Source organism: Pomacea canaliculata, linkage group LG3 (genome assembly GCF_003073045.1).
Source record: "Pomacea canaliculata isolate SZHN2017 linkage group LG3, ASM307304v1, whole genome shotgun sequence".
Taxonomy (NCBI): Eukaryota; Metazoa; Mollusca; class Gastropoda; order Architaenioglossa; family Ampullariidae; genus Pomacea; species Pomacea canaliculata.
In genome coordinates, this window is record NC_037592.1 from 30,800,103 (window position 1) to 30,815,373 (window position 15,271).

Below are 15,271 nucleotides of genomic sequence, written 5' to 3' on the forward strand. Positions count from 1 at the left end.
TTTTTTTTTTTTTTTTTTTTTTTTGCAAAATACCCAGCTGTGGAAACGTTTGGCGTCCAAATGTGTTTAGGTCTGTGGAATGGTGCCACCCGTCCAACCTTCTCGCACCAAAGGCTGTTGCCGTTGGCCCGCAATCAAATTTTCCGCCATGGGATTTGGTAAAGCGGGAGGAAATAATGCTTTTAGTCGGCGAAGAACGCATCGGGGGACCTGTGGCAGCAACAACGGCCGGGCGTGTGAGAGTGGCGAGGTCAGCTTATCGACCCTACCTCCTGCAACTCTCCTCCTCCCGAGAAAGCTGGACTCTCCCGTGGTGGCACTAGTGGTCGGTCGTCAAGAAGGCGGTTTGGTTGGTCACAGAAACATCACACAAACGTGACACAAACACTCCCCAGTCCACTTCTCTTCACGCTTCTGGTTCCTTATTCCCTCCTGACAAAACAACTCATCAATTTCTTTTTTTTTTCTCCTAACTTTTCAGTTGGCTGCCGGGATAGAGAGCTCGACATTGTATGAATATTAGTAGGTAGACATTTGTCAACAGGACAGTGCCATCTGAGGTTGTAAGGCGATCAGCATTATGGATGTGTATGTGGTAGTGATGTCTGGTTGTCTTGATGGGATGTACGCACATCTTTCGTAAACATTACTCCTTTCCCAAAATGCTAATCCTTTTTCACACCCTTCTTTTTACAATATCGTGTTACTCTCAGCTCTTATTATTGTTATTTGGTTCCTCTTTTTGTTTTCTGTATTTGATTTTATTCCTCGTTAAGTACGGTTGTTGATTCTTTTATAGTTTATATGTTATTTGTTTGTTTTCCTGTCCCTCGTATGCTGTCCATGTTTCGTTCTTGTTCTTAAGCGCTAAGAGCATTTTTCTTAGGAGTGTGAGTATGCGCTTTACAAATTGTGCATATTATTATTATTATATAACATTAATTACATCTTTTAACTCTCTCTTTTGCACACACGCACAAACACACACACATAAAAAAATAATGATGTACAACAGCCCCGATATTTCGATGGAAACGAGAGAGCACTTTGAGGGAATCATAGGTATCACGGATAGCAAAAGCCATATGTAACGGTCTTTTAAAAAAAAGAAGCGTCTGCTTCCTCTTCACGCCTCACCTGATGTTCTTTGATGCAGTTGCTCTTTGAGGCCATCTTTCCCCCTCGGTATGTCAAATCCACCCTTTTGTCCATCCATCAGTGCTGGGCCTATACACGGCGCGCTGTCAGTTGAGAATAGTACAGTGAGGAGAGCAGTAGTCTGAAAACAGGGTAACTGCAATCATCTGCACTGGGAGCTATGCCTACCTCCATCTTTCACTGACTCTGAACATGCTTTAAAATAACTCTGAGAGGATGTCACCTAGACCATTACCATCATGATATTATATTTTGTTTTCGCCGTTCTGGCACATAAACATCAAAAGAACAGCTCTAAGAATTTATAACCCACAAGGAAAGAGTTGTGTTGTTGTCGTCTTCATGGTTGTCCCTTGGCAAAACTGCATTTATGTTAACATATTTAAAAAGTTTAATATATCTACTTTTTCAGGTTTAATATGGGCAGAAATTAAACAACTGTGGGACGAAGGTGCACTTGAATACATTTACGATATGTGGAACATTCTGGATTTCACAACCAACTCCCTTTACATCGCAACCTTTACTCTGCGACTGCTCGCCTATTTCAAGGTAATCTTTATAAGGGTCACCAGTGATTATAAAGTCTGCTTCCTAGACAACAGAATTCCTTTCGTCTGAATGTTGAAAAGTTTTCTTCTGAACCTATACTCATTCGCGAACGAAAGAATGATGGGATAGGCGTGTGGAAAGCTCTGTCCATAACGGAGAAGGTATTGTGTTGCTGCTTCCAAATCTCTGTGACCAGGCTAAAGACAAACTCCGTATCTTTGTCAGATTTTCTTCGTCCTTTTCGACCTCTTTCCTGGTCTGATCTTGCATTCTTCTTCCTTTCCTTTATAAATACAGACATGCTAATTTCTCTTAATTCTTCATCTCGACATGTAATCGCTGTCAAAAATGTTTTACTCGGAATCTCTCATGTTTATTTAAAAATTCATATTGTGTTGTGTTTGTGAATCACTGACAGTATCAGAGTGCAAAAGATTTACAGGACGTGTAACGATGGGGCATTTGCTTTGCAGGTGCAAGAGGAGAAAAAAAGAACTGACCCCAACGCGAACCTTGCCCGTGAGAACTGGCCTGCGTACGATCCCAGCCTCGTGGCCGAGGCCATGTTCGCTGCCGCCAACATCTTCAGCTCGCTGAAGCTCATCTACATGTTCACGGTCAACCCTTACCTGGGACCGCTGCAAATCTCGCTGGGCCGTATGATCATGGACATCCTTAAGTTCTTTGTCATCTTCGCACTGCTGTTGTTCTCCTTCGCCTGTGGACTGAACCACGTGTACTGGTACTACGCAGCGGTGCGTGCCAAGGAATGCTCCCTTAACCCTGATGCTGAAGATGATCCTTGTAACCGGAAGTACCGCAGTTTCGCCAAGTACGTGAATCATACCCTGTTTGTAGGTAGACGTGGTAGTTGTGCCCCGAGTGAAAGCATGAAGATGTGATAATGCACGGAACACGAGGATCAATCTTTTGAGTTTGATTTGTCGAGCAACTGGCTTTGCTGTTTCATCTACACTTTATTTTAACTCATTTTTTATAAACAGCTTGCATCCAAAATTTTTCAGTGTTTGTCTGCTACCCGTTCCGGCAGATTTCTAGTAGCCTGCAAATTGGGTAAACCGCTAATGAATTTCTTATCTCCAGAAAACAACTCACTCACACACACACACACATATATAGACAGGCATAAGGACCAAACTCATTGACGATTAGTAAGATTCATGAATGTGATGGAAGCAGTTATAGCCAGCTTGTCCTGGGTTGATGTGACCCCAGCAGCTAAATACATGTAGGTAGACTCATCTGAATGACAGTAAAGGCCTTGTCTACAGTATACTTGTCTCTGCGCTTTATGAGGGGGAGGTAATCTGGTGATCGTGGGAGTGATAGTGCTGACCTCTGTCATTAGACCGTGTTTGGTAAGAAAGTTTTATCTATTGCCGAAAAATTCAAAGTATGTAAGCTTGCTTGTGATCATGGGTCTCTTTTTAGTACACTTATGCTGAGACGAAGCATGATCAAGTAAGCTTCAGACAGACAGACAGGAAAAAAAAATGAAAAAAAAATGAAATGGGAATAGAGAAAAAGAGAGTGTGTTTGAGAGAGATTACAATTATATAATACGACTGCCTCGTGTTCACAGCCTGTTCGAGATCGTGCAGACACTGTACTGGGCTATTTTTGGACTGGTTGACCTGGACCACGCCGAGCTAAGTCCGCGCTTCAAACACGAGTTCACCGAGTTCGTCGGCAAGCTCATGTTCGGCACATACTCCTGGATCGCCCTGGTGGTGCTGCTCAACATGCTCATTGCCATGATGAGTAACTCATATCAGAACATCTATGTAAGTGTTGCTTGAATATTTCAAGGTAGAAGATGCTGCCATCAGTGATTTACATTAGAACTTCCGTATAAGTGTTGCTTGCTTGCTAAGGGTCGGAGATACTGCCTTATGAGGGTGATTTACATCAAGACATATCTGTAATTGGTGACCACACTTGCTGGGGGATGGAATACTGTTAAGTTAGTATCTACCACATAGCTGGTCTAGATCGATTCTGGTTTCTTATGTGGCATTTTGCTAAAACAAAAAGTTCATTCTTCTGCATACAACAGTGAAAGTCAAAGAGCTCTAGTTCTCGTATTTTCGTGTTGAAAGCAATAAACCCGTAAAATCTTGCTTTGATTTGGAATAAAAGTGGAAGGCTTCCCTTAAAATTTTATAATTGATCGGAATAAAATCCAGTGTATGGGATATACGAAAGTCTGTCACAGCATTATCATTTGGTAGACTGCAGGACAAAATAAAGAAGTATGTAGAGGGGATGAATGTTTTCCAATCGGCTTTGATGAGAAACGGAATGAAAAGTGGAGACAGAAGGGGGTTGAAAATAGTTGACTGCTCGTCAGTGTCAATTAAGGAGACAAAACTGTGTCGTGTGCAGAGCCAAGCAGACGAGGAGTGGAAGTTCGCCCGTTCCAAGCTCTGGATCAGCTACTTCGACGACAGCGGCACCTTACCCGCGCCGTTCAATACCATCCCCAGCCCCAAGACCTTCTACTACATACTGTGCTGGCTGAAGAGCAAGCTGTGTGCATGCTCCAAACAGCAGAAGCACAACCGGTGGCAGAGCATCAAAGTAAATAGTCACATAAAGGACACGTTGTTTTGCAGAGGCAGCCATATTGATTCCAGCATCACCCGAGTGATGAGAGGATGTTGCTGTTTACATACTGATGGATTTTGTCCTAATTTATTCTGATGCTACAGACATTACTTTGATTTTAACATATTTGTGATAGAACTGTGACTAGTTGATTGGGTATCATGTTTTGAGTATCATTCTGGGGGTAAGACTAATATTAATCATTTTTCTCCGTTGAAATTACTGCAGAAAACTTGAAGACCTGGTTGCGTTTGTTGCAGAAAATCGTCAAAAAATTGAACGAAAGAGAGATAAGGTATCAGGTATGCGCTAGTTCTTAACTATTAATTGTAATTTTTTTTTTTCTGTCAGGCCATCGGTGTGCATTATTCACATTCACGATCTACTTTAATTAAACTCTCTCTCCCCTTCCCTCACAGCACACACATTTTTGGTCAGATTTTTCTTTCCTTCTTGATATTAATTTTACCCTTTTCTTAAATATCATTTCATCCCAATATGCGAGAGATTTGGAATTTTTTTCATTTTTCTATACAAGTAAACTCTTATTGCTTTTCATTGGTTCCAAAGTGTCTGCTCTTATCTTTGTCCTCTTTGTGGTCCTTTTTGGCTCTACATTACTTCGTAATTACTTTTGATTCATGTTTCTCTTTTTTTTTTAAATTTATTTATGGGTTTTATTTCACTCCGCTTTTCATACTTTACTTGTTATGCGTTGTCTGTTTACATTTTTATTCATCTGTTTCTGTAAAGAAACATGTGCTTGAGTTGAGTTTTCGATTCTACTTTGTTCTACTTTGTATCCTTAAAAGATTCCTTGTAACACTAACGATCATAGAGCAATAGGGGAGAAATTTTAATCCAGACCTGATTGGTGTCTTCCATAGTCGGTGATGCACGACCTGATCCGGCGCTACATAATGAACAAACAAAGAGGTCCGCAGAAAGGCGAGGGCGTCACCGAGGACGACATCAACGAACTCAAGCAGGACGTCTCGTCCTTCCGCTTTGAGCTGCTGGAGATTCTGCGCAACAATGGCATGAAGACTCCCAACCCCAGCCAGCCCAAGCCCACAAGTAAGAAACTTCGGTATTGGAAGACATTGGCAGGTGGCCGCGATGTCAGCTTTGAGTCGTTGCACAGTTCCGACCCTGACTAAGGCCCCACTTGCCCAGTTCATTGTTCTCCCTTGGGCTTTTTCGCCTCCGACCTCATACATTTTAAGCAGTACAAGCCTTAACGTGGCCCATGCCCACCAGGATCCGTTCCGTGCTGACGATTGATTATCGCCCATTTTAGTATTTTTCTGATTGAAGTTGTCTCTCCCATCACTTGATAGTCATGAGTATGTGTTATCTGTGAGTTTATAAATACTTTAATGGATTCTTTCAGCAGACTTCTTTCCTTCTCTTTCTCTAACATTCCTGTAATAAATCTCCTAGGGAGTTTGAATATGTAATTTTAAAAAATCAGTACTGAATTTTTTTATCAAATACTTTAAATAAAAGCGAATGAAATAAGTGATTCATGGCAGCGAGCGCTCTGTCATATATGAGTGAGAGTGTGTGTATGTCAGCGGCAGTTAATCTGTGTATGTGGTTGCCTCAATGACAGTTCTTTAAGTTGTTTTTGCTTTTGTCCGATTGATAGTATTTATGGCCACCGGTACTCACATTTACATGTCAGGGCTTTACAGCCGTCCACTGCGACTGTCCACAAACAATTTTGTAGTTTTTTCCGATTCTACTGTGGCTTAATTATCACATGATACTCTACTGTTATTAATATTTTGGATAATTGTATAATTATGCAGGACAAAGGGTTGTGCATCTTTAAAGGGGCAGAGAAAGGATGTCAACTGTTTAATCAATACAGTTGCCGTGGTTTATAAGTATTTCTTTTTTTTTTTCATTCTGATTTTGATTATGACTTATTTACTATTACAATTAGTTTTTCATTAGCATCTAAAAATGTGCTGAACAAGCTACATACAGAGTAGCTGAAATTTAACTGTACAAAAATCATTTCATGGGAATCCCTGGAAGAATATATAGTTTGATATTATTTATACTGTTGTTCTGATGAAACCTTGTGAATAGTCGTACTTGTCTGTCAGCAGCTTGTATCCCTTTACTGGAAGTTTAATGTATTAATGTTCCCTTTCATTTCGTTAAATACTACTTATAAATATTTTTATCCTTTTTTTCTTAATTATTAGTTTATGTCTCACATGAGGTATCTCGCAGCCTTCCCTTTTAGTAGGCAGAAGTATTTATTACTGTTGTCATTAATTTGGATGTTAGACGATAATAATTCGATGATAAAAATTTATGGTGATATTCACATTTATTTGTAGTGTTCGTGTTGATTTATTGGAAATAACAGTGTTATGTGTTGGCCTGTTTAAATATTGTCACATGACTGATAAACCTATTTGCTAGAGAGTTCTTCCAATCTGTCCGTGATCAAAAGAAACAATACTGTACTCTGTTTCCTATTGTAAAGAGATTCTTTATGTGCAATTCTTGTCTTGCATTGGATGAATATATCTTAATTATCTTTCAGTCTCCAGCTTTAATATTTGCTTTTATTTGAATTATTCTTACTTGTAAACTATCTGTCAAAGCCCTGTACGCGAAGAAGAAAAAGAATGTAAAACTCACAAACAATACCATAGTTTACTTGATTAGCAGCTCGTGGTGCAGACATTTCTTGATTGCTTCATTTTCTAGCACTTATCTATTAACAATCAGTGATATTTGGCACATAAAATGTTCATATAATTTAGGAAACTCATATTTCTGCCTTTGAAAGGGCAAAAGTAATGAGCAGGGTGGATTTCAGCAAGACGACTGTACCCTTGCGGTCTTCTAAAGCTGGCGGTGATGATGCATTGAGGACGGAAATGTTCCTTCCACAGAACTTGGAAAATTTCCCCAAAAGAATTTCCTGCAGCATTCTGCTTCAGCATGACTACTGTTTTTATACTAGTTTTACTTCCAATGCCTCCGCCTTGACAGGAAATAAGCTGTCTGTGACTCTACATAACGGATGCCGCTTGCGTGGCAAAAGTTATTTTCAAAGCCGACTGTAAAGTAGTTCGAGTGTTGTTCTGGTATTCGTGCGCATGCTTTTCATTTTCTATGTTCCCCTTCCTCGATCCAAATGTTTGAATGACTGAAGACTTGTGTTCACGAAAACAAGGAAATGCCCCTGTATCACGTGACACATGTTATGTATGAAGGCTTGTATTTTTTTCGAACACTCATACTTTCCTGAAATACCTTGCTAGAAGTTTTGCTTTTTTTCACTGAATCAGGTAGCATAAAATGTGTTAATTGCAAATATAATGCCAAAAACACTGTGTCCATGTCTGAGAAGCTTACACAGATAAAGTTTTGCATTGTATAGAGTGTATTGTTCTCGAGAGATGTGTTGTACAGTTTTTGGACAGGTCTTGTTAATGTGGAATGTTATTGTTAAGACCTGTAAGAGGTTTTGTATGGCTAATAGTGATATAGTGCCACTGCAATCAACTCTTCAGTTTGTTTTAGCTAAACATACGTGCAAATTTCTTATGTTTAGTCTCTTTTTTGTACTTGCGAATATATGCAAATTAATGAGAAGAATGTGTGATCCTTGTGACAATAACGAGTGCAAAATATTAAATGTTAAATTTTTCATTTCTGTAAGATTAATGCATATCAGTGTGATGTTTGATTTCAAAGCCAAAACCTGTAGGATTGAATCATTTCTCTTTGATTGTCTGCCAACCACCTTTGTCTGTCTGTCTGTCTGTCTGTCTTTCTGTGTGTCTGTGTGTGTGTGTGTCTGTGTGTCTGTCTGTGTGTCTGTCTGTGTGTCTGTCTGTCTGTCTAGTCGGCCTTGGTTTACCGTCTCTACCTTTTTGTGCGAGTAACTAGATGTGAAAAGAGTGTTTAGCTGTTGGACTTCTCGTGTTTTGGTGTTTGTACTCGTCACAGGGTTTAGGTCAAAGTGGCAGCGTTAAAGAAAATGTTTTACCTGTTATTCCTCCGCCGCCAACAACCCAACCAACAAACGTATTTTCATTCTGTTTTTTTATCTTATTGTCTGATACTTTCATTTCAAGTTCCTTTGCTTCTGACTTTTCATTAAAACACCTGTGTTAACTGTCCTTTAAAAACGACACATTGTTATTTCAATTCTCAAAAGTTCTGTCCTCCATTTTCCTGTCAATGTTTCTGAAAAACCTGCTTTAATTTATCAATTGATGCAGACGTGACAGTGCTTATCTTGCCTTTCATTAATCAATCTGTGACGGTTTATGGTGAAGCTAGAACGAGTTGAAGCATAATTAGTGTTTGGGACAAGGAGGACTGTTTGTTCTTCCTTCTCTTCGTGTGAGATTTCTATAGATAATTTGCCCCATCCCATCCTCCTGGAGTTTCCTCTGTTAACTCTTCCTCTTTCAGAAAGATGTACATTTTTATCGTTCCCAGTAGTCACATCTTCAGTGTACTGGATTTCTGAACAAAAGGTCGAAAGTTTGAAACTCGCTCGGACCAGTGGTTGAAAAAAATCCCCCTTCTTTTATTTCCAATAGGCGCCTTATTCACAGCCTTATTCACATTGTAGTGAGCGTGGAGATCAAAGATATAAGATCCGCATGCTACACACCGACTTCTGCGCACGGTGAACCACTCACAGTTCACCGCATTTTTTTACCATTAGCCTATGGGAGCTTTCCCTAACGTTTACGTCTTCCTCTTGAATAGGTTAACCAAGAAATGGACGAATTTCTTTTAAACATAAAACATTTGCGCCTGATGCTCGCCAGACGAGAATAAAACTATCCTCCATCTGTGTTAAGACGGGTCGTTTTGTAAAACCTCAGATACTCCAACTGCCTGCCTCTCGGGTCACCAAGAGGTCAGCATCTTCACCACGTGGACCCCTTCGTCAAATCTTACAAGTACATTCTTCTTTGTTTTACCATAATGTCCTCAAGCCATAAGTGTTGGTATTTTTTATCGTTTAAAGTTGACAATACCTTAAATCTGTTCCTGGTTTGCTCTTGTTCTTGATCACCATGGCCTTGATTCACTTTCTTGTCTTTGTCTTCCCTTTCTCGCCATCATTGAAAACATTGATATATAAAAAAATAAGGTGAGAGCCAGCAATCTTCCAATCTGCCTTGATAGTAATAAACTGTGCCCAGAAAAAGAATTTTCCACAATTTCCAAGTGACCTCGTTGTCGAATTCCCCTTTAACGTTTTTGTACTCTTTTTTAAAGGCGCACTGTTGTATTTTTCAACAAGCATTCTGCACACTCTGCAGGTCAGAGCATCCATGTGTGTACACTGACCAGCGTCAATGCATTGCAGTCATCCGTGACCGCGGTTCAAATTCACATAATATGATGATGTTTATTATTTTAGTGGATTAGTTTACAATTTGGATGTTGATGATGTTCATTTTTTGTATAGCATATTTGTTCAAGTTTTGACTGTTTACTTGTGTTTTCTAGGTTACTTTTCTACTACTACCTCGCCTCCCTGTTTCTTTGCTGGGTGCTTAGAATTCCTAGTTTTCTGCAAGACTGAGCAACAGTGTGCAAAACAATAATAATCTTCATTTTATTCATTTTATCATTAATCTGAAACTTTTGTGTTCCACAAATTATAATCATTATTATCATAAGTTTAAAAAAATCAATAAAACAATTTGTCGTTAGTGCTAGGACAGTGGTCACCTTTTTCTAAAAATAAATCTTCACTGGTGATGTCATATCTAACAGTCTATTCTCTAAGCTGGAAATAGAATTTTAATGGGAGCTAAGAGGTGAACACGTTCATGAAATCTTTCTGTTTTAATTGTTGCACAGGTAGAAGAAATTACAAATCGTGATAGTTACGATACAGCCAGTCGTCTGTTTGTTATTTTCCTGTTTTTTCAATTCTTATTCATTTTGCAATACATACTTTTTTCTGTCCGGTTGTGAATGTTTGCATACTCGGACAATTTTATTTTTAATTGTCGAGAGAAACAGGTGATGTCGAGGATTGAAAAGAAAGCGTGAAAAGAAACCTTTCTAACAGCTGTGCCCACCCTTGAAAGTTTACAATGGAAAACATTTACAGACAGCTGGAAGAAAAGAAGTGTGGCCCAGTCGGCACATTCTTTCTTTCAGCCGCATCATTCCCTCTGTTCTCAGACCATGTATCATTCATTCACAACCGTTACAGAAAGTAACTTTCTGATGTTCCGCTAGTTGCAGTTTCCAAGCAAATATTTTTGTTATCCTTATCGCATCTTTTTGTGTATTAGAAGATTTTGTTAGATACTCTTTTATTAAATGCTTAGCTAAACTAACAATGTTTTCGGTCTTCAGTTATCGATGAAACATTGTTGTTGGAAAAGACCCTGAGGTCTGTGTAACATGTTGTTGCATATTGTCCATCATGGAATAGCAATCTTCAGCTGAATTATGTCAATACATTTTTTCTTCTAGCTTCGATTTGACTTTTTTGCACAAACTTAGGATGTTCGTGCAGACAAGTTTGAAAAATATGATTATTTGTTAGAGTTGTTTACTTTCATTAATGGTTTTGTACAGTACAGACCACTTCGTAGATTCCAGTGTTAAGCAGCACTTGTTAAGCCAAAAATATAACCAGAGTTTAAATACAAAAATTGTGTCTGTTAACATTTATATGTTTGTAGATTATATGTTTGTGTCTTTCTTTATTTATTTCTTTCTTTTGTCATTTGCTGCTTTCTGTCCCTATTTCTTCACTTTTTCTCTCTTCTTTCCTTTTCCGTTCTTTATATATTTTAATACTTATAAAATATATTTAAGGTAGATACTCACGCATTTAAAAAATATTAAGTATGCTTTAGTATTTAAATTTTTATCAGAAACAAAGATACTTTGGTAGCAGAAAGTTACACTTTCAAGCTACAAAAAAGTACGAGAGACTTAATATCGCTCACACGAAATGGGGAAATATTTAGGATTGTTTGAAGACCCATTTCGGGTAGATTGGAGGTTTGTGGAGCTTGAGTTTCACGATGGAGTGCTATCATCGCTGTGGGAAAAAGAATTTTAAAAATAGGTTTCTGGGATTGGCAATGGACATTTCCTTTACAAACAACTTTGCAAATAACACACCTTCTGAGTTCGATACCCGCATGCTCAGCTTGGCTGCAGTTGGAGTGGCCTCATCTGTTGTACAAAATGGTCGTTTGTCTGGTGCTGTTGCATGAATGTTGCTGGTGGTTATTACAATGACGAGACTGTGACTCGACGTGGACGACAATGATGTACACATGGATACTTACAGTCTGTGCTGACAATGCGCATTTGATAAATAGTCCATACAGTGATTTGCTGCTGTTATTTGGCTCTTCTTCTGCTTTGCTAAGTTGTATATACTAAATTTATTCATTTTTAAGCCCATAAAACCCCAAAACAGTATTTTTTTCAAGTTGTTTTTAAGATCCAAAGGATGTGTAATTTGTTTCTGCTTTAGTAGCTACCATCTGTGTGCAAATTTAAACAAAATAATTTACAAAATGGATTTTCAAAACGAAATGAAATAATAAGATCTTGGATCATTCTGAAAATAACAATAAGTTTTACGTGCTTTCAACAGGTGTAAAAATGTTCATTTTGTTCTGTTAATGTGTCGACTCAAAGCATTACGCAATGGAAGCACTGCGCGTGCTTGCTTGCACTGAGCGCATGAAGCATGAAATATCAGGCTTGTACATGCACGTGCAAACATTTATGAGTGTGCGAGCGTGCATACTTTTTGCGTGTGTTTTTACTTATGGCAGGCATTATTTCGATTCATCACAAGAAAATTCACAATCTCCAGCAACATTCTTTGTGTATTTCATGAAGTGGATATACGCAGGTCCAAGCAAAGAAGGTAGGATTGTTTTCTAGTCATCTGTTTGAACACTTCCACTTCATTTCATTGATGACCGCATCAACAACCCGTTGTCTACAGTATATTCATGCTGCTACTTATATCTTGTTTGTACATGACAAACATATTGTCAATAGACTTTAACATAAATATTGATTTCAAAGGATGACCATTCCATGGATTAACAACCATGCTAATACGAATCTCTGCCTGACCTTTTTTTCACTTCCTATGGCTTAAAGACCAGTACATGAATAGACGAAAACAATAATATCTTGACTGGCAGGATACCTTTGTATTTTCTGTTCTTGATAATGTGCGTTTCGAATAGTGCTAGTAGCGTGGATATTTACTAATAGTAGAAAGACAAGTATTTAATAGTTTCAAAGTCTTTGTAATTGTCAACGTGATTAATTTAGAAAATATTAAACTGATGGAAACCCTTCTCGGAAAAAAAATCCAATCCGTTTCAGTTTGAAAGAGATTGCTGCAAATAGGTGTCTCCTGTTCTATAATGTTCCCGTATATTCTAGTGTAGGTCAAATGGAAGGTATTTTGTAAGTAAGGTACCCGATATATGTTTGGATTTCATAGAACTGATGTAAAGAAAGTATGAATCCGTAACTGCGGTTTTGGACACTTATTCTCACTTGAAAAACCCTCGTGTCACTTATTTTCCGTCTAGCAGATTGCTATCTACCGTCGATGAAGCAGCGATGGCAAGGTAACAACTTTTAGTGCATTTTGTTGACTTGCTGACTTACATTCACTGGGCAGGCATGTAACACTCATCGGTCTTGTCTCATCTCAGAACGATTCTGAAAAATTTAACTAATCCAGTTAACGATCAATTCTTTAACCTCTAATCCAGGGGTCGCTTTGTTTTATCTTTTTTTCTGAGTATCGTGCATTGTTGTATATGTGTCTTTTGTTTATTATTTGTGTAGTCCCCTGCCACAGCCGAGAAAACAACTTTTTACTGCCTGTGTCCATGTTGTGGTGGTCCTATTTGTGTTTTCAGCACCATTCACAGAGCTTTGTTTCTTTTCGAGCACTTTCTACAGCCCTAGTTATACTTCCGTGACTTGCATTTTCTCGCCCACCCTACCTGCTGATGCTCTTTTCTACTGGCTGAGATGACCTCCGGGGTGCTAGCTGTCCTGTGCCGTGCGCCCGCTTGGCTGTGTGTTGCTCGAGTGGTGATGCCTGCAACGCCACCATCCTCTGCAATACCTTCCCCTGACCTTCGGCCTCTAGGAGGGCTAATGGGACCTGGTGGTTCACCTCTCGGCACACTACTTTTGGCAAAGGTTAGAATCTCCCGACATAAATGTCAGCTGTTTGCTGTGTCGTCTGGTCAGCATACCGTCTCTAGTGAATCGATGTTCACAATCACGCCTGTTTTCACATGACCATCCCAAAACAGAGAGACTGTGTAAAGTTCAGACATTGTAACTTGATGAATATAGCTAAAGGCTGCAGCACGATGAACATTCGCATAGCTAAACATCGTGCAAGAAGAGAGAAAATATTTTATTTGTAGCAGCATGGCAATATCCTAAGAAGCTAGAGGAGAGAAAGATGTTCAAGGTTTTAAAGTAGCTTTGAGAATGATTCCTCTGACCAGACAACAAACTCCGTGTATCCATGACATCAGGTAACTCTGTCCCAGTCTCTTTCCAGACATCTCTTCCATCTCTTTCTTTTGCAACTATCCGACTGCTTATATTTTGCTTTGCCTGCAAAGTCAAGCACCTTGCCTACCTTTCTTTTGTTTGATATCAGTGTGCAGCGCTTGATAAATATTTTTCTTCACTTGCACACTTTTGGGGCGACAGGTCGTGGCGTGTTCAATGCTACAAATAAAAATTAGCATCTGAAACTATTGTCACTCGCAGGGGCCAGCAACTGACTGGTAAAAAAAAGGCAGGGTGAAGAATTAAAATTGGGTTGGCTTCAAAGAGGCAAGTGAAGTGAAATAATTATCAAGTCTTATGCTACCATGCTTGCTTTCTGCGACTGTTGCTAGCAGCTGTTTGGGTTGACTGTCCGTTGCCAGCCTCAGGCAATGTCATTTTTAATTTGCTTTTGAATAATCCCTAGTGTTCCTGACAGATGCCTGTTCGTAAATGAAAATACATTTGTCCATTTGTTTTCTTTTATAGTTACAAGTTTGTAATAACATTTGCCCCTTTGCACTATATATTTTTTCTATGAATCTGTGTTGCATATAATCTCCTTGATGTTGTCTGCATGTCTCAGTATTTGCTTGCCTTTCGTGCTTATATTTGTGAGACCTCAAATATACTGTCTCTTGTCTCTTGGATGGGCAAAGTAGAATGCACTAATATGTGGAAAGTGTTTTTGGAAGCACAACAAACATGCGATGCGAAATGTGTCTGCAGAGATGAGCGCCTCCAAAAAATAGTTGAACTTATTTTATTGTTAACTAATTAAATAAACACCCCCCCCCATTGCTAACGTTGGCCACATCTTGTATCTTGTGTGAATGGCTGCATAAGTTGCTTCCTTCGGGAACTTTGTCTTTCTTGTTGTAAAGCATAAAGCACCGTATGTACTTTTTTTAAAACATGCAAAAGATGTTTACATGCTATCTTTTAACAAGCATTCACTTACATTCGTTTAATTAAGGAAAAGAGCGTAGAATCAAACGAACTGTTTGTCAGATCAGTATTTTAATTTGCGATCTGTTTCGCGCAAAATAATCATGTGTTACATTTATGCATGTTTGTTTTCGGTTAATCGATGCAATTTTGTTTCAAATGTAATTCGGAAATACCTGTCCATGGTGTATTTTTAACAAGACACTTGTAATGGACTGCACGTGCTGTACGTAACTCTGTACTCACTACTGCACCGGACGGGAAGAGACCCTTGGTTTACATGTTTACTTACTAGCACTACACGTCGCACCTGCTGCTGTAACTCACTGTATTTTTAACTCACAAAAAGTACAGACTGGACGATCACAAGTAGACCTGCAAGAATATGGCA

General features: G+C 39.0%; 1 protein-coding gene across 1 annotated transcript in view; it reads left to right on the plus strand.

Annotated features, from left to right (window-relative positions):
- Positions 1–15,271, plus strand: part of LOC112558564 (transient receptor potential-gamma protein-like) — a 93,712-nt gene that overhangs the window by 73,040 nt on the left and 5,401 nt on the right. Inside the window, 6 exon segments of the mRNA XM_025229094.1 lie at positions 1,571–1,710; positions 2,184–2,542; positions 3,314–3,515; positions 4,117–4,311; positions 4,599–4,640; positions 5,226–5,415. Coding sequence (XP_025084879.1) covers positions 1,571–1,710; positions 2,184–2,542; positions 3,314–3,515; positions 4,117–4,311; positions 4,599–4,640; positions 5,226–5,415 — 1,128 coding nt within the window.